We start from the raw sequence: 18934 nt of genomic DNA, 5'->3' as shown, positions 1-18934 counted from the left end.
TAATAGAAAATGAATTAAAGGACCTCAAGTTCTGTCAGATGTTTCTGGTGTGTTCTTTGGTGTCAGAGCCAGGTTGTATCAAAGTAATACTGGACATAATACAAACTTAGAAATGATTGTTTTTGCATCTGGTGTTTTGACCATCTGTCTGTGAAATGCCTTGATTTATTTTTCTTACATTCTTACATTTTTTATTCTGCCCATTTTATTTATGTATTATATGGGAAAAATCCTGTCAGCCTGATGCTGAGATGGCTGTGGACATCCATCCGCCCTGTTCTAATAAAGCAAAAGTTTAGGAAGACTTTCTTTAGATCTGTTCAGTTTTATTCATATAGTACAGCTCAACAGTCAACAAATGTTGTCTCCTTGTAAGGTAAAGACCCTGCAGTGTTAATCTGGGACAAATGTTCTCTCGGATTCACTGATAAGCAAGCAAGCAATGTATTTATGTAGCACTTTCAAAAGAACTCTCAGCTGAAAACAAAGTGCTGTACACATGACATAACACATAACAAAGTGAAATAGTATATGTAAAGGTGAATTTAATTTGCTAATGAAAGGTGAGCTTTTGCTCATAACTCACTCCGTATACTGTATCGTGAGTGGAGACATGGACGTAAATCACAACTTAACTTATTAACAACCACAGTATTGATTTTAGCTTGAAGGTACTAATGAAATGTATGTCAGTGTTTGTCAGGTGTCCTGTTTGAAGCAAATGCCTGTAAATGGTGATATAAACTGAATTTTCAATTTTACTGTTAACAAAAATGTTTATTAATGGTACAGAAAACATACTGTAAGTCTACAGAATTTTCTATTTTAACAGAAAACCTGTAGATTAGGGCATGGTTTTGTTACAGATTTTTCTTTCTTTCTTTTTTTTTTTTTTTTACAGTGTGGAGTAAGAAGTGTAACATTCACATTAAAATTATAAAATTTGATGAATGCAAAAAAAAGGAAAAAAAAGAGGAAAATTGTTCAACATTTTTCATGTTTGCATGTTATTACAGAGCAGAGCAAAGACTGAAGAGAAATGAGTGAAGTAGATCAGGTTTTCATCACTGTCAAACACACTGTCACATTTTGTGGGAAGTTGTAGGGAGAGTGGTGAGTTTAGTGGTTGGTGATGTTGAACTGCCTGGGTTGGTGACTGGAACAAAGCCTGGTGGAGTCCCTGTGACTGTGTCGCTGATCCATTTGTGGTACTGGGATACACGAGTGAACACTGAAGGTCTTCCCAAAATACCACATAAGGTATAACTGAGAAGTCCATTCTGGACCCAGACTGACTCATTTTTGGTCATGAGCGGTCCCCCTATGTCAAACTGTGGAACGAAATCAATAAACATTATTGAGACAGATTGATATCTCTTAAAGCGCAACCAGTAGCACTTTCTATTACAGTTCAGTAGTAAAGTAGTAATAGTAGGGTAACAAGTGTAGAATTATAGGGACTATTTTACATAACCATCATCTTGTCATTGCATTAATTATCATTTCATCCAAGCATTTATTGAAGCTGCTGGCATTATGTTATAATTTATATTATAGGGGTTATCATAATCAAATATTAACATGTTTATTACAGGTGCAGTATAACTACTTTAAAATGATTGAGTTAAATATATATATATCATAACTCATATGCTGAGTATATTGTTACAGTAAAATAGTAGCTGAGCAAAGGCCTGAATGTATTCAGCTTCTTGTGGTATTTGAGTTTGCTTAGTTACAGGTGACGGAAGGATGTCCAGTCCATGGTGACCTCAAAGGCCTTAGGTCATCACTATATTCGGAAGAGTATGCCACAAGGAGGAACCTCTATGTTGCAGTTAATTCTTAAAATACATGAATGTTCTGTACATGCAAATTATGTGCTTGTAAACGCAAGAAGGGGCGTTACAATACCCTGATGTTATAAAAACAATCTAGAGTGTATTTTGGGTAGAGATGTACAACTGTTCTGCAGTTTGCACCTCTCCACGCTGCGTGCATTCATTAAAATCAATTGTTTGATTGACCTCTTCTGGACCATCATTGTTTTACTCTCATCCTCAATTTCGAACCCGTAACATTTGGTGCATTTGGCCGAGGTTGAGGGAGAAAAGTTGGAGGTTGAGACTGAGAGGGTCCGAGGCGCTCGAACAAGCAGACACGAGTCAGTGGTCGAAGTGAGTGGACATAAGCCGGCTTATTCAAAGGTAAGGCACTACCTGTTGAATTATTTCCAAACAGTGCTGAATTGGTTCTGACAAAATTGAAAGTCTACTCACTGAAAATTACTGGTAAAAGTCTGTTTTGATTTTGGTGAAAATCTCATGAGAAGTTGAAGTTGAAGTAATGATAAGAAAAAGAGTAAAAGTGAGTTAGAGTCTCACTAAAGGTACCGGTTAAAGTCCCAAAGGAATAAGAATAAAGAGGATATAGAATAAAGAGGATTTAGAATAAAGAGAATTTAGAATAATAGGTAATTGGTGAAGTTTGTGACATTAAAGTCTCAATTGAATATAAAGCCGGGCTTGGACACCGATATGGTGGGTTTGTGATTTTTGGGGTGTCTTCAAAATAATTAAATTGTATAGAGCGGGACTCTGGGAGTCTAACAAGTGCATTTCTCGGAGGTGACGCTCCAAATTTCCTGAGGACGCTCGGGATCTTCCTTGGATAGGGATAGTCCGACTTGGCCTTTCGTGGAGAACTTGGGAAACTCCAAAATAGGCCACTGACTGGGTCAGTTTGCCGTCCGGGGCGGTGGTTTGCACTTTTTGGTCAGTAGAAACCGGGTTTCGGGCGTCTACCTTTTAACTTAAAACTTCGGGGAAGCCTGGGATGTGGGGTGTCCACATAACAGGGCTTTTCGGGTTGAGTTGATTGATGCTTTTAAATTGTGTAGGGTCTTAGATATTTGGCCACGGCCCGGGGCCGAGACTGGTTAAATTGATGACAAAAAACTCAGGGAGTTTATCGGTCGGACCGTTAATTTAAAAATTGTCTAAATTGTGTAGGTTTTGAAACGAGAAGCCTAAAATCTGTGCAGTTGTAATCATAGGACGTCTGTGTAAATAGATTAAGAGACTTGTCTGAGTCTGAGAGTCAGGCTGGTATTATTTTTAGATTGTGTGTGTGTGTGAGAATGCAAATAAGGCAGCTGAGAGGTCAATAGAATATGAGGAAGTTAATAGGGACTGCTAGACATTGCTGGTGCATGTACTTAAGACGCTGGTTTTGTTTATTACAATATGTAAGTAAAGTTTTATTTCTTGCCATGACTGTATGACTTTTGCGGGGTTTTGAGATAGGATACATAAACTGTTGATACTTAAGACCGTTACCTGGGTTCTGAGAACTGAAATTGAATTTGAGATAATTTAATTAATAAATATGTCTGCAAGCCATGTGTGTTTTGGGGTGTCAAGTAAGATGTTTTAGGATTTTTAGATGGGTTTTGTTTCAGTTTGAGATAATATATATACAGTTACATTTTCTGTGTGTGTCGTTGAGTGACAACATGCGCAGTTTAAATTGGGCGCTGTTCCTTCCTCTTTTTAGTTTCAAAACACAAAGGCTGTGAGATTAAAAATTACTGTGAGTAACGGTTTGACTTTTGACTAGGGAAATAATATGCTTACTTTTGGGTCTATGAAGATATTTGACCTTCAGTGATGTTATGAGAGGTTTCAGTTTTTTTTCTTTTTCTTTTGACTTGCTCTTTCTGATCATGGAAGGCATGTCCAAAATACTCGTATGAAAGCGTATTTTGTGTGATTTTAACTGTGTGAATGCTGTCAGTATTTGATTTGAGTGACTGTGTGATTTGTCTAAGTGAAAAGGGGAAGTCTGAGAGAGAGAAAGGCAGTGCGTGTGAGACGATTTATGGCGTCTGAAAGAGGTTAGAGCATTTAAAAGGTGTGTATGGAATAAAGGAGTGTGAAATATATTTCTTGTGTGATGAAAAGTAGGATGTGCTAAAGTTTGAAAGTGTTTTTAATTCAAGAAAACAAAAACAAAGGAGTTAGATTAGTTTGAGGAACAGGAAATATTGCTCTGTCTACCGGGGCTGCAGCGACAGGAAATAGTGACCAGGAACTGTGCATGCCCATATATGGGAACTGAGTGTGTACAGAAAGAACACAGAGAGAGAGATTTAACTCTAGGCACATGAAGCAAATGAAGCCTTTAAGAAAAATGTATATATTACTAATTATATGGTTTAGTGTGTCAATACAGGTGGGCGTCTTTCAACTTTGCAACCTTGAGTTCAGCAGCAGAAAAGTAGATTAAAAGAATTGGGAGAAAATAAGCCAGTCTTTGGCTCGAAATTGTGCAGCTTGAGCTCTTACTTTGTCCTTCACCCCGAGAAGACACGCAAAGGACAGTTAATCACCTGATGAAGACAGATAGAACATCGTGGACTTGAATACAGCAGGCAAACGACAGTGCCACTGATCCATTAACACTGATGACGACTGACGACCAGCAGCAGCATGTAAGACTAATGCAACATGTACTGTGAAAATACAGGCTGGGCAGTTGAACAGTGGGATAAAGAATTGTGGAAGAGCACTGGACATTGAGTGATATTTTGCCACGCTGGGACTTAATCTGAAAGAAAAGACTGTAAAGAAACAGAGAAGAAGACAGCAGCTGAGTTGAGACTGTGTTTGCTGGAGCTTTGAAGCCGAATAGGACATTGTGCAGAGAGGACCAGTGAGAGATGAAGCTGGACGAGTTTGACTGCGAGAATATAGGATATAATTGGATTGAAAATTGAAGCCTGAACTCATGAATTGTTTAGGGATGTCCACTACAGCATAACAAAGAGGTAAACATTAGAAAAGGTAAGAATAATGAAAGAAATAATTGTCATTACCTTAATGAATAGAAAACACACATACAAATTGTTACATGTGAGATATTTTTGAAATGAATCAGAAGTGAGATAGTTTGAATCTAAAGCTCAGTGGTGAAATGCATAAATTAAATATGAATATATAGGATGCAATGAAGAAACAGCTTACACGTAGTGTACATTAACATGAATACATCGCAAGGCAACGAAGAACTCAATGAATTAATTTAATGAAGAAGTAGTTTACACCCAATTAACATAAAATGCAGGGAAGAACACGCTTACATGCATGGCATAATTGGTGTTTCTGACCAGAGACAGAGAAATGGGTTATTTAACCACTGGTGATAATAATGAAAATGTCTTAGTTTTGTTATTTTCAGGAGTAAAGCAGACTTGGACCGGCTCTCCACAGCAGCAGTCGGAAGAAAGTTAGAGGTTAACATCTATGGATAAGTTAAGGCAAGTTTCTGGTTGAATTGTTCACAGCATGATGTGTCCAGGAACCTGAAAAGCAAGCCCCAGCTCCTGGCTGAAGACCAGGAGGGCGGTAATTTAAGGTGGGAAATCAAAATGTGGGTTAGTAACTCGGGAAAAAGAAAACTGACTGCTTAACTGGAGAGTTGGGAAGAAGTCTGGGAGACTGTGAAGTCATAGATGCAAAATAACATATACCCATACACACACAAACAGAAAATGCATTAACCTTATAAAGACAAGCTCCTGAAGCTTAATGAACAGATATTGATTAAAAACCTGGCTAAGAACATAAGCATATGCAATGAAGATCTGCTTGCTGCTTGTATGAGTGAGAGAATGGTGTGAATGGTTAATACAATTGATGGAAAGATTTAAAAGAGATGGAAAAAAAAAAAACAAAAGAAAAGTGTTTATAAGAGTGACTCAGGAGTGCTCTTGCACTGATTGATCAAAGTAAGTGATTAGTATAGAAAGAAAATGAAAATAATTAAATAATGTGATAAAGTTTAAACATGTATTTCTTTTGCCAAGTTAAATTGTTGAGATATGGCTGAGTATGGAAAAGTTTGAGAGCTTGTGTGAATGTGGACAGAGGAGCTTGCTGTGTGTGTGTGATTGAGGCCTTAAAGGAGGGGTAGATTGTTCAGAGGTGCAAATTTGATTAGGAGGTTTATAAATTAGTGTTGACACATTGTTGTAAGGTGTTAGGCTGAATCTGAGTATGGTAAAGTGCTTAACCGGGTTATTGTTGTGTACTGAAACGGTGTAGCTTTTGGCGAGGTTTTCGGTGTGTTGAATGGGTGAAATTTAAGATGGTTTAAGATTTTTTGGGGCTGTTGTTTTTCATTTTAATAGAGGGAGTTTTGATAAACATGGACATGTCTAAAAGGGCCCATAGTTTTTATAACAGTGCACTTAGAAAAAACCTGTCAGGTGATTTTGTTTTGTACTTTGATGAGCTAACAATCAGCTCTCTTTTTTCTCATTTTTGCTCTAAGCAGGCCTGGAAGAGAGTGAACTGACGGCGCGGACAAATTACCAAGTAAGGATTGCAGCGAGTCAATCCAGTCAAAAGTATAGAGAACTATTTTCCTAAAAAGGAAAAACGAAATAAAACAAATGATTGAGCTCATTTTGCTGATGTGGAGCATCTGATCACGTGCGCAGAAGGCTGCAGATCAGCAAAAATACCATGTGTGAATGCATGGGAGTGAATGTGAGTGATGGGACCAAGAGGGAAATAAATAAAAGGTTGACAAACAGGACAAGTGGGAGACTTAAATCTGGGGATGCTGATTTTGGGATATTGATGTGTGCGTTGAGAAAATTATTTATTGGGGTTGGATTATGTTATTACATTATAGGATGCTAAATGCTAAAAGGGAAACATTGATGTAACTTAAGTTACCATGAACGGAGGGGACACATGATTAATAACTGTTCTGTGTAAGTTTATTTTGGGTTATAACACAGGTTGGATCATCAGTGGAGAAAGTGAGTATAAAAGGTGATGTTCTGGTTAACACACAGGCTTTTGTTTATAGGACGTTTCAAGGATGCAGGCTGTGGATGGAGCCAAGAAAGGATTTGACATGATGATTAATTTGATTTCATTCCTTAAACACAGGTTTGAAGGTCCGAGCATGTAGACTTAATATGATATGACTAACCTTTTTAAGGCCCTAACCTGAGTGAAGGATTTTGAGTTTGTAACACATGAGATGTGTCACAAAAAGGGGGAGTTACAGGATTTAAGGTTTAATTTGAAAGGGTTTTAAGATTACTTGATGATGTTTAGGTTTTTGATAATTTAGGTATGGTAAAACTGAGGCAGAAAGTGTTATTTTCAGGTTATTTTTGATTTCTAGAATAAGAGGTTATAATTTAGGCGTGCACATACAGATATGTCAAAGGAAAATTGTATATATGTTATCAGCTACATGAAATGTGTCTACGTGACGTTTACCTAATAACCTTGGTGATGATAAACTTGTTTACCGACTTGCTCTCTTGTAGAACAGACAGACTTAGAAAAGGGGAACCTCAGCTCTGAGTTCTGAGAATAACTCTGTTAAGTTGACAGGAAACACGTCGAGACAGCAATATAGGGCAAATATGTTTGAGCTTGTAATTAAATGTGGGACTTGAAAAGAGGAAGCAAATTTGGTACAGGACGTACTTGAGATGATCAGACGAGAGAAAGGAGAAGAACAGAGCACAAATACACCGAGTTGTTTATATTACAAAGAAGATCAAAAGCTTGTTAGACACAGGTTATAATGGAAGCATAAAAGGGATGAGAGGAACTTTACATAACATAGAAATCCTGCAACAATTAAGTAAATTGCCCAAACACAGTGTTCAGACCGGATATGCGCTACCCGTTAAAGGGGGCGAAGAAATCAGGCCTAAGTTTGAAAAATGAAATGGGTTAACTCGATAGAGGATGTTTCCAAAGGTAGAGAAAATAATGTAGGACCTTTTACCAGGAGAAAGCTAACTGTATCTTTTACACTTTACAGTGTGCATTGAGGGAAGTCAGGAATAGTTTAAATTAGGATTGAAAAAATTAAACCAGGTGAAAAGGGGTGTAGCAAGTAGATTTAGGGCAGTTCACAGCCTGGCGTGTAAACGCAAGGTGCCGTCACACAGCTTAAGTTATTTGTTTGATTTATTTTATGACAAAATAATACCAGTAATATTGTTTACAGGGTTCATATTGCATTGCATAGGTTTGTCATCACATTCATTCTATTCACAGGTTTAGTTCATTTTATACACATTGCATATCTGTGCTTGTTTAGAGTTGATGTTCTATCCAAGAGGGTTTTAAGCTTCACTGGTGAGAGTGTCCAGGTGATACATGTTGAGGGAAGATGAGAACATAGCAGGTGAATTGCATGCACGCTTACAAACACACATGATTTATATATAGGCCAGGCCAAAGGCCTGGACTTGATGCAGCTTTCAACTTTACAGCTCCTAACTTGCAGGAATGGCGGGGAGTGTAATGAATGAATGCAAAACATGCTTACAGACACAAACATGACAGGGGTTTATTTTACAGGGTAAAGGTGGACCACAGGTTGCTTTGTTTCTGCTTAGCAACTACTGAGGTAAATGGTGTTAAAGATAAATATGCAATAAGTGAACAAGAAATGTGTGAGGGTGAGCCGGGTGAAACAAAATGTTGTAGATGATGGAAACTTGTCTAACGGGCATTAACAGTAACCTTTGCATGTTATGTATATGCTTGAAGCCAAAGGAGGCATAAATCCAGATAGAAAACTTTGAAGTGTGCTTTTTAGCGGAGATTTAGGCTGACAGGGGGACGGTGTGCATTTTACTTGGGTTGTGTTTAATAAGACTAAAAGCGTTGCTCACACACATAAAGAGTATTGAGATTAAATAAAGTTAATATAATGGATAGAGCCCAGAACAGGATAATACATAAGTAAAATCAAATGTAATGTTTGATTTCACTTTATAGGGAAAATAATTAGCCAAGAAATGTGTATTGAATTCTCCACATACTTTGAAACTGCGCAACTCTGAGTGGGCAATGTAATGAAGCAACTGTTACATATTTGCATTAAACTAGCCAACATAGACTCACCACCACATGATGTTGCCCTGCAGCGGGGGCAGAAAATCATTTGCAAACCAGGGATCTTATGTTGATTATCATATTCTTATTTATGTACACACACACACACAGAAGGGAAAAATTTCAAAACAAAACAAAAAACAACTTCGCTTAACCTGTCAAGCACAGGAGCAAAATAAAAATCTTTTTGGGCTCTGTTAAAATTTCTTTAGTAAAGTGTAAAAGGCCAAACCTAAGAGGTTGGGCAACCCGAAAGTCCCTCCAGTATCAGGAGTTAATAGTCAGGAAACATTCTTCACTTTAACGCGTTTTTTTATGAAAACCACTGACTCATAGATGCAGATAGACATACAAGTGCACATACATCCAGATGTGCATTTAGACATTAAAAGTGTAGAGACATGTACACACAGATTGGCAAACCGGTACAGAGTCTAACTGAAGAGCTTAACAAAGCAGACGTGGCAGTAGTAGGGTTTGTGATTTTGCCTGATATGATATTGGGAACCAACTTTGAATAATGACAGGAACCTGAGATGAACACAGTAGGTTAGTAAGGTGTAGCAGAGAGAGGGTCAGAGCGAAGGTAGTGGACCTGGGAATGGTGTAGTGACGTCTTTGGAAGACGTCAAAAGGGGGAATTGTAGAATTATAGGGACTATTTTACATAACCATCATCTTGTCATTGCATTAATTATCATTTCATCCAAGCATTTATTGAAGCTGCTGGCATTATGTTATAATTTATATTATAGGGGTTATCATAATCAAATATTAACATGTTTATTACAGGTGCAGTATAACTACTTTAAAATGATTGAGTTAAATATATATATCATAACTCATATGCTGAGTATATTGTTACAGTAAAATAGTAGCTGAGCAAAGGCCTGAATGTATTCAGCTTCTTGTGGTATTTGAGTTTGCTTAGTTACAGGTGACGGAAGGATGTCCAGTCCATGGTGACCTCAAAGGCCTTAGGTCATCACTATATTCGGAAGAGTATGCCACAAGGAGGAACCTCTATGTTGCAGTTAATTCTTAAAATACATGAATGTTCTGTACATGCAAATTATGTGCTTGTAAACGCAAGAAGGGGCGTTACAATACCCTGATGTTATAAAAACAATCTAGAGTGTATTTTGGGTAGAGATGTACAACTGTTCTGCAGTTTGCACCTCTCCACGCTGCGTGCATTCATTAAAATCAATTGTTTGATTGACCTCTTCTGGACCATCATTGTTTTACTCTCATCCTCAATTTCGAACCCGTAACACAAGGCAGAAATAGAATGTAATAATGTGTTTATTTCTAAGGTATTACGACTACATTATGAAAGTAATAACCAGTTAATATCCAAGTAATATCATGATAGTAACAGTGGTTACATCAGAGTAATATTATACTAAATTTTATATAATAGGATAATAAGGGTACAAAAAATAAGGATGCTAATGTGGAAATAAAGACATGCCCATGAGACAAAACCGATTAGTAATGGTTGTATAATTACCTTGATAATAATATAATAACCTGCTAAAATAAATTTGTACAAGTGATATTTGCAGACCTGACTGGAAGTTCTCTGACAATTTATTCCATACTGATCTGATGTGAAAACATTATTAAACTTTTGTGAATTCCTGTAGGACTAATAAAGTCTATCTTATCTTCAAGTGACGGGTCTGTTGTAGGTTTAGTTATCATCAGCACAAAAACAAGAAATAAGAGTAAATTTGAGTACCTGTGAAAAAGTCTGCTGTGTACCTGAATAGCTAGTGGGTTCGCATTGCATCATGCTTCACCTCAGCTGATTTCCTTTAAAGCTCAATAACTACTTTTCTTTAGTGAAATTCATGTCATTATATTTGTTTTCTGTTTAGTATCAATTAAAAACTATATGTGTCTGTAAAATGCACCAGTACATCCAGTGGTTGCTAACCAAGTTGCTTGGTAATTTAACACAGTCTCTCTGAATTCAGTCATCTGAAGCTCCAAAAACCAGCAAAACAAAGACAAAAGTATTAAAATGAAAGGTTCAAAAAAGGACTTGTATGATGATGTAAAAATGACTGTGACTATAATTTTATAGTTTCTATACACTCTATTAGGGCTGCTCGATTATGGCAAAAATGATAATCACGATTATTTTCACTGAAATTGAGATCTCGATTATTTGACGATATTTATTTAACAATAACAATGTATTGAATAATAGCTTTAAAGATTGTCAAAAAATAATATAAAATAGTGTGCAAATACTGATTACAGTGCAAATGTTTGCAATATAAAAAATAAATGAAAAATGTAATAATAATAATAATAATAATAATACATTTTATTTATAGGCGCCTTTCAGACCCTCAAGGTCACCTTACAGTAGCACATAAACAATACCATAAAAAAACATTAAAAAAAGATGTATATATAGCAAACATGGTAGATAAAATTTAGACATAAACAATCATAAAAGCAAATATAAAAACTGAGCAAGGTAAAAATGGCCTAAGACAGATCAGGTGTATGCAATTCTGAACAGATGGGTTTTGAGTAGTGATTTAAAAGAGGTGAGACAGTGTGTGGTCCGTAGAGCAAGTGGAAGTGCATTCCAAAGTCTCGGGGCAGAACAACTAAAGGCTCTGAGTCCCATGGTAGTCAGGCGAGCAGGTGGAACTGACAGAAGGGAAGCTGAAGAAGAGCAGAGTGTACGAAGGGGTGAGTATGTATGGAGAAGATCGGATAGATATGGAGGAGCGAGGTTATGAAGTGCTTTGAAAGTGAGAAGCAGGATCTTGAAATTGACACGGAGGTGAATTGGGAGCCAATGGAGCTGTTTAAGAACAGGTGTTATATGTTCAGTGGATCTAGTTCTGGAAATAATACGAGCAGCTGTATTTTGAACCAACCTGCAGTTTATGGAGGGATTTATGAGGTAGACCATAGAGAAGAGAGTTACAGTAATCCAGACGAGATGTGACAAGAGCATTGACAAGTATGGCGGTACTGTGTGGTGTGAGTGAGGGATGAAGACGGTTAATATAACGGAGATGAAAGTAGGAAGACCGAGTGATATTATTTATATGTGCTGTGAAGGACAGAGTGCTATCGAGAATGACACCAAGACTCTTAACCTGAGGGGAGGATGTGACAACAGAATTATCAATGGATAATGAAGGACTGGTTGGAACTGTAGTCAGTTTTGATCTGGTGCCTATTAAAATGAATTCTGTTTTATTGCCATTAAGTTTAAGAAAGTTGTGCGTAAACCAGACCTTGATTTCACTTAAACAGTCAGAAATGGATGTGGGTGGGAGAGTAGCTGTGGGTTTGGAGGATAGGTAGAGCTGGGTGTCATCTGCGTAGCAGTGAAACTGGATGTTATGCTTCCTAAAAATATTACCTAGGGGTAGGAGATAGATGATAAAAAGTAAAGGACCCAGGACAGAGCCTTGGGGTACACCGGAATTAACTGGAGTAGACACTGATCTGTGAGGGAGTAATTGAACAAACTGTGAGCGGCCAGAGAGATAAGAAGTAAACCAGGCGAGTACTGTACATTTGATGCCAATAGATGCTAATGTGTGAAGGAGGATGCGGTGGGAGATAGTATCGAAAGCTGCTGTAAGGTCAAGGAGAATGAGGATGGATTTAAGTCCAGAATCAGCTGCAAGCAGAAGATCATTGGTGATTTTTACTAGGGCTGTTTCTGTACTGTGATATGAACGGAAGCCGGACTGAAACTGTTCGTACAAGTTATTTCCAATGAGATGATGATGAACCTGTGCAGCCACTATCTTTTCAAGAATTTTTGCTAGGAAAGGGAGATTTGAAATTGGCCTGAAATTATTTAGATTGGAGGGATCTGAACCATTCTTTTTCAGTATTGGAGTTATTATTGCAGTTTTAAGAGAAGAAGGAACAGAAAGAGATATAAGAGAGGAGTGTACGATATTAGCAATCAGTGGGGCAAGAGACGGGAATGAGAGTTTAACTGCCGACAAGGCAGTGGATCAAGTTTACATGATGATGACTTTAAGTTAGTAATTATGGAAGATAGCTGAGTTATTGTGGGAAGTTCAAAATTGGATAGAGAGGATGACAGCTGAGAAGGGCAGAAAATGCAGATAGAACAATTGACCATTTCACAGGACGAGGGCAACTGTTGATGGAGATTCTCAATCTTGGTGTAAAAAAAGTCCATAAATTTGTTGCAAACTGCGGCAGAGTGTGTATGTATGGCAAAGGTATCTGGGGGTTTAACAATATTGTGCAATGTAGAAAACAAAGTGCGAGTGTTTCCTTTAGCAGATTCAATAACAGAGGTGTAGTAAGCAGATTTAGCATGATGAATAGCTTCTTTATAGTGTTGTATATGGCTGAGATACATGTCCTTGTGAATAGTAAGTCCTGTTTTCCTGGAGAGACGTTCTAGGCGGCGTCCAATGTAAACATTTATGTTTAGTGAACTTCAAAATACTGCAAAATATTTGATCCACGTCTGACTCCGCGAACCCATAATGTTTCCACCAATGTTCCCTCAAATATTTCATGTGTCTGAGCGAACGCACAAACTCCCTGAGCGATCCCTTGGACCACTGTGAGCGACATCAGACGTGTGCACTGTGGTCACGCCAGCATCTAATCCATCCAAGTTACATGGTTTATTAAAATAATCAAATTACAGCATTTACATTTATGTTAGACTACTTTTAATTAACTGCTTTAGCCCACTTACAATGAAAATTTAAAAAATCCTGTTCATGACCTGTGTAGTATGTTAACACTATTGGAAGTAAAAATAACTTGAACTCCAATTTTGAAAACACAACTTTCTTTCTTTTCTTTTTTTTCATAAAGCTCTGACTTCTATTATGAGTCTGGTCTGGGAGAGAGTCCTGTAACTCTGTCTGCCAAATACAGTATATAATGACCAATGTTGGGCAATTAATTATATAGTTACTACTTCAAAAAAGGAACTCAGTTTGGCAAACAACAAAGATTTTTGCAGCTATTTATTTTTTTAATGCAGCCAAGGCCTTTTTTTAAATAAACATTTCAAACTATTTACAGAACAATCAGCTGTTCTGCATCAAATCTGATGCCACACAAATTATTTGTGCCACTCCAAAAAATAATTTCTGTCCACTATGAGATAAAGGAGAACAACAGCCTGATACCTGCAGGCCTGACAACAGGAGATGTATCACTGCTGTAACACCTGTAACATTCAGCAGTCGCCGCATTGTTCTGACACACACAACAAAACTATTGACTACACTACACACTAACTACACACTAACTACACAAGATTTGCGCTAAACGTCTCAAATCCCTCACATCTCAGAACACCGCCGTCACTCCTAAAACTTCCCCCCGTTTCTTAACAACTAGATGCCACGTTGCATATCAATTTTTGATTGGTCGACACGGTACTTTTTTCGACCAATAGGAAAGGGTGGGGGTTTTTTTGGTTTTGTTTTTGCTCACAGGCGGAGAGTGGTTTCCTTATAAAACGCCGTTTTTACCGTTTCTTCCCGCAGTAAATATAAACAACGATAGTATTCAGGAAGAAAACCAAACATTGCAGATATTTTCATCATAACTCTGGTTTTACGTGGCCTATCAACACAATTTAAAAACTGGTATAAAGTCCACACTTTTTCCGTCAATCGTTCCGTCTGTCCTGCTCACATCTCCAATGGTTGTACACGTTGTCATTAATGTGGCTTCACTGCACATCAGCCGCGCCGCTTTGCTAGCTAAAACACCGTTGTCGGCACATAAGGACGCTGTCATAGCCTGTCAACTACGTTGATTGGCTGCGTATATACGAATGTGAATCGCATTATTGGCTGGACTATAGGATAAGGTGGCATCATTCTAATCCCATACAGGAGCAGCCAGTCACTCACTGACTAACACTGCAAAACAGAATTGTTAAAGTTTTAATTTTAATTTCAATTCAGGTTAGATTTTTTTTGTGCGCAACGCAGATTTTCTGTGCGCAGAGACCGTGCCAGCAGTGCGCAATTGCGCACGCAAGCAGCTTAGAGGAACATTGGTTTCCACACCACTGAAGTCGTTTTACCTCTCTTTTCAACCAACGGCATTCTTTCTTCAGCAGCCATTATCCTCTCCTCTCCAAATAACTTCTGCTTAGCTTTCCGAGCTTTCCGAGCTTCCTCGGGTCCTCTTAATTGTTGTGACGCGTGTTCAAACGCAGAGAGGTGCGCTCGATTTGCCACACGGAGCAACGTGAGAGTAAAGCACGAGGGAGGTGCTAATAATCGGCTCAGGCATTTTTAATGATCGTTGAAAACCCAGATCGTAATCGAGATTAAAATTCGATTAATTGAGCAGCCCTACACTCTATGCATGTTTTTATGAACTATAAAGAATCAGCTGCATCTTATTAACTTTGGAGGACCAGGATTGACAAAATGAATTAATTAAATATACCATTAAATAATTAATTTAATGTGTCATTAATGAATTAAAATTGTAATTAATTAGTTAAATAATTAATTAAGTGCCCATTTATTTCATTTAAAACATTTAATAAATTAGTATTTTATTTTTTCAAATTTTATTTAATTAATGACACATTTAATTACTTATTTATTTATTTCACATTTTAATTAATTATTACGGATCTATCACGTTTTTCCGTGAGACTGGGCTGGGCAGACATCTCCGAAATCATCGAAGCACTTTTGCAAAGAGGCTCCATCTTGATAAACCGACCAGATATCTGAAGATTAAACCATTACGTTCTTGGCTAAAATAATATTAAAAGTGAATGTCTGTGAAGGTTCTCAGTCATCCAGGTCATCGTAGTCTAAGGAGCTTGGAAAGAAAAGCGTCTGGACTTCTTTAAGTTGCTTGAAGACGTTTCACCTCTCATCCGAGAAGCTTCTTCAGTTGTAGGGTCAAATGGTGGAGAGTCCCAGATTTAAACATTGTGGGAGTGTCCCTCCATGAGGGACAATGGACCCCCTCATGATCCTCTACCTAATCACATGAGCCAAGGTGTGAAGACGGGTGTGGGTCAGAATCAGCCAAGGTTTCGGGTGAGCTCATTGTGAAACCTGGCTCCACCCTATCATGTCAAAGGAGTTTGCAAAGAAAAGCGTCTGGACTTCTTTAAGTTGCTTGAAGACGTTTCACCTCTCATCCGAGAAGCTTCTTCAGTTCTAAGGTCAAATGGCCGAGAGTCCCAGATTTAAACCCAGTGGGAGTATCCCCCCAAGGAGGGACAAAGGACTTAAAGAAGTCCAGACGCTTTTCTTTGCAAACTCCTTTGACTACGATGACCTGGATGACTGAGAACCTTCACAGACACACCCTATCATGTGATTCCCTGAGGTCAGATGGCCCAGGGTGTGCGTGGGCGTTAAAGCATCTGGGAAGGGATCTTAACCCTCTCAGGCTCAAATTAAGTTTTAGTTGCTAATGCACAACCAAGTCCTGCAGTGGTACTTCTGAGTAAAAGAAAATCATAAAATATGTATGTGGGGTAATCAGGTTGTTAGTTTTTAACTGTTGCAAATCAGCAACGCCTGCCTCGAGAGGGTTAACACTGGATTATAGAACCCCGCCCCCTGAGTTTGATGGGTGAGGCTCACAGATAAGATGGCTATATCTTGACAAACTGATCAGATATCTGAAGATTAAACCACTACATTCTCAGATAAAAAAAATATTAATGGTGTATTTGGTGACACACAAACAGGGTTTTTCAAAGTACAGTTCAGTTAGTTTCCCCATGCCGGTTGCTGGTGTCGAGAAACGCCCATTAAAAAGAATGGCCTCCTGTCCAAAGCAATGCTTTTGACTCGATCAGTATTAACCCCGCCCCCTGAGTTTGATGTGTGAGGCTGACAGATAAGATTAATTCATGAAGACCAGCCCAGGGTCAGGACTGCCAAATTGAATTAAATAAAAACATCATTAAATAACTAATTAAATTGTCAAAAGTGTCAATAATTAATTGAATGTGAAGTAAATAATCAATTAATTAAATCTGTCATTAATTAAATACTTTTTAAATAAATAAACAAATAATTTATTAAATTCTGATCAAATAATTCAATTTTTTTTCACAATTCACTCAAAACAAATAAATCAAAAATCAGGATAACATCAGTAACTGCATATATCACAATAAACTAATATATGCAGTTACTTTCAGCTGAATTTCCAAATCACAAAAAAATAACTGACACAACAAAGTGAACTAAGAACATCAGAACATAAATAAAATAAGTCAACTAAAACAGCTAAAACAACAACAACTAAGGCTGTTAAAACCAAACTGTTTCTGTCAATGTGCATTAACACAACAAAGTAAACTAACAAAGATGAGAACATGAAACATCTGCACTTTGTAAAAGAGAGAAACTGACTGAATAGAGCTGAAAATGTTGATATCAAATAAAGAAGTGTGCGTCACTGTGAACATGAAGAAATCCAGTGACTTGAGTTTCTTTGATTACATTATAATATTAGATATGACTCTGAATGGCAATAATGTTAAATGGACTATTTCCTTGTATCCAGGTGAAACATTTCATTTAGAATAGTCACATTTGTACCTCTAATTAATCACGCACTTCTTCCACCCTGATAGAACCTCAGTAATGAGAAAATAACTGAAAGAGCCAAAAAATTCAACTTTTTTCCCACCATGGCATAAGAAAATGATCACCACAGTGAAACAGCACACACACTGCTGGAGAGCCATCGTTATCTGAAACTGTTTCAGGTATATCTACATATCTATATCAGTAAGTTCAGCTCCACCCACCTCTATAAGTTATCAGGGCCTCACCAAAGAATCCAGTCAGACCTGCTGGTATTAGTGCTTTTTGTTCAGAACAGTGATATATCTATTTCCTAAAATGTTGTGTAATGTTGAAACCAAATTCCCCACACAGCTCTTTAACAGACTGTAACAAACCTGATAAGTTTTTCTTTTCTCCTCTAAGGACGTTATGTGTTTGGTAGCATTCTGTCTGTGTACATGGTTAAATATCCCAAATCTTTGATCATACTGAAGGAAGAACAACACTCGCTGTTTAATGCTCAATCAACAAGCTCTTTATTCCATACAGTACTTTGAGCATTACAAATGTCCGGACAGGAGATGTGGACGGGAGGGTTTTCTGCCACATCTCAAAGTGTCTGACTGTTTCTCACATTCTTATAGCTTCGGCCCTCCTCCAAAATAAGCATTCACATTCTTTCCCTCTCTCAGTGAGCCTATAAGTTACAACCTTGGCTTCCTGTGCAGTATGTTTTGTTCTTTCTAATCAGACAAATAAGGTCATGACTCTCTGCAAACAGCATTTCTTATAAATCAGCAGTATAAAGCATCATAAAACAGTGTAATACTCCATTCCTGTTTTTTCTCAGAATAAATAATCAATTAATTTTATGTACTTGGGGATTTTCACAGCTCAGCCAACATCAAAATCCACTGGGGCAGTTCCAGCAGCACACACTGACACACAGAAATCAAAAACCTTTGTCTCTAACAACTAGTTCCTGCTGGTCCCTCTCTATCTCCTGCCTCCCTATCTTATGTCCTTGCTGCCCACTCGTTCGCACACTTTGTTCTCCTTGCTTTGGCTTATCCCTCCTTATCCCACTAACGGCAGCTCTGTCGTGTCTGCTTCTCACATACACCTTTGACCTATTCTCCCAGTTCTATGTCCTCTATGTGTGAATGTTAGCAGCTTGACCTATGACCTACTTAAATGAATAACGAATATAATGCTTTACTATCGTTAATACAACTAAATCCCTAATACTACAATAATCTATTCTTACAACGTTATGTACACTTTGAGAGAAAGAAGAACCCTTTTGCAAATAATTGTTATCCTGTTTAATTAACACTGCCTTTTTCTATAATTTGGGTACATTTTGTTTTTCAAAGGACTCAAAAGCAGACACACATGAACAGATTTAATAAAAACTGGCACAACAAG

At 37.7% G+C, this 18934-nt stretch overlaps 1 protein-coding gene across 1 annotated transcript in view; it reads right to left on the bottom strand.

The window, feature by feature from the left end:
* Nucleotides 1–325: 325 nt before the first annotated feature.
* The window catches only part of LOC116335227 (prostasin-like), a 35314-nt gene continuing 16705 nt past the window's right edge, over nucleotides 326–18934 (bottom strand). Inside the window, exon 6 of the mRNA XM_039600343.1 lies at nucleotides 326–1331. Coding sequence (XP_039456277.1) covers nucleotides 1083–1331 — 249 coding nt within the window. The 3' untranslated portion in view covers nucleotides 326–1082. The remainder of the gene's footprint in view (nucleotides 1332–18934) is intronic.

The sequence above is a fragment of the Oreochromis aureus genome, linkage group 3, assembly GCF_013358895.1.
Source record: "Oreochromis aureus strain Israel breed Guangdong linkage group 3, ZZ_aureus, whole genome shotgun sequence".
Lineage (NCBI taxonomy): Eukaryota > Metazoa > Chordata > Actinopteri > Cichliformes > Cichlidae > Oreochromis > Oreochromis aureus.
Note: the sequence above shows the minus strand (reverse complement) of the source record. Positions and strands in the feature narration are given on the sequence as shown.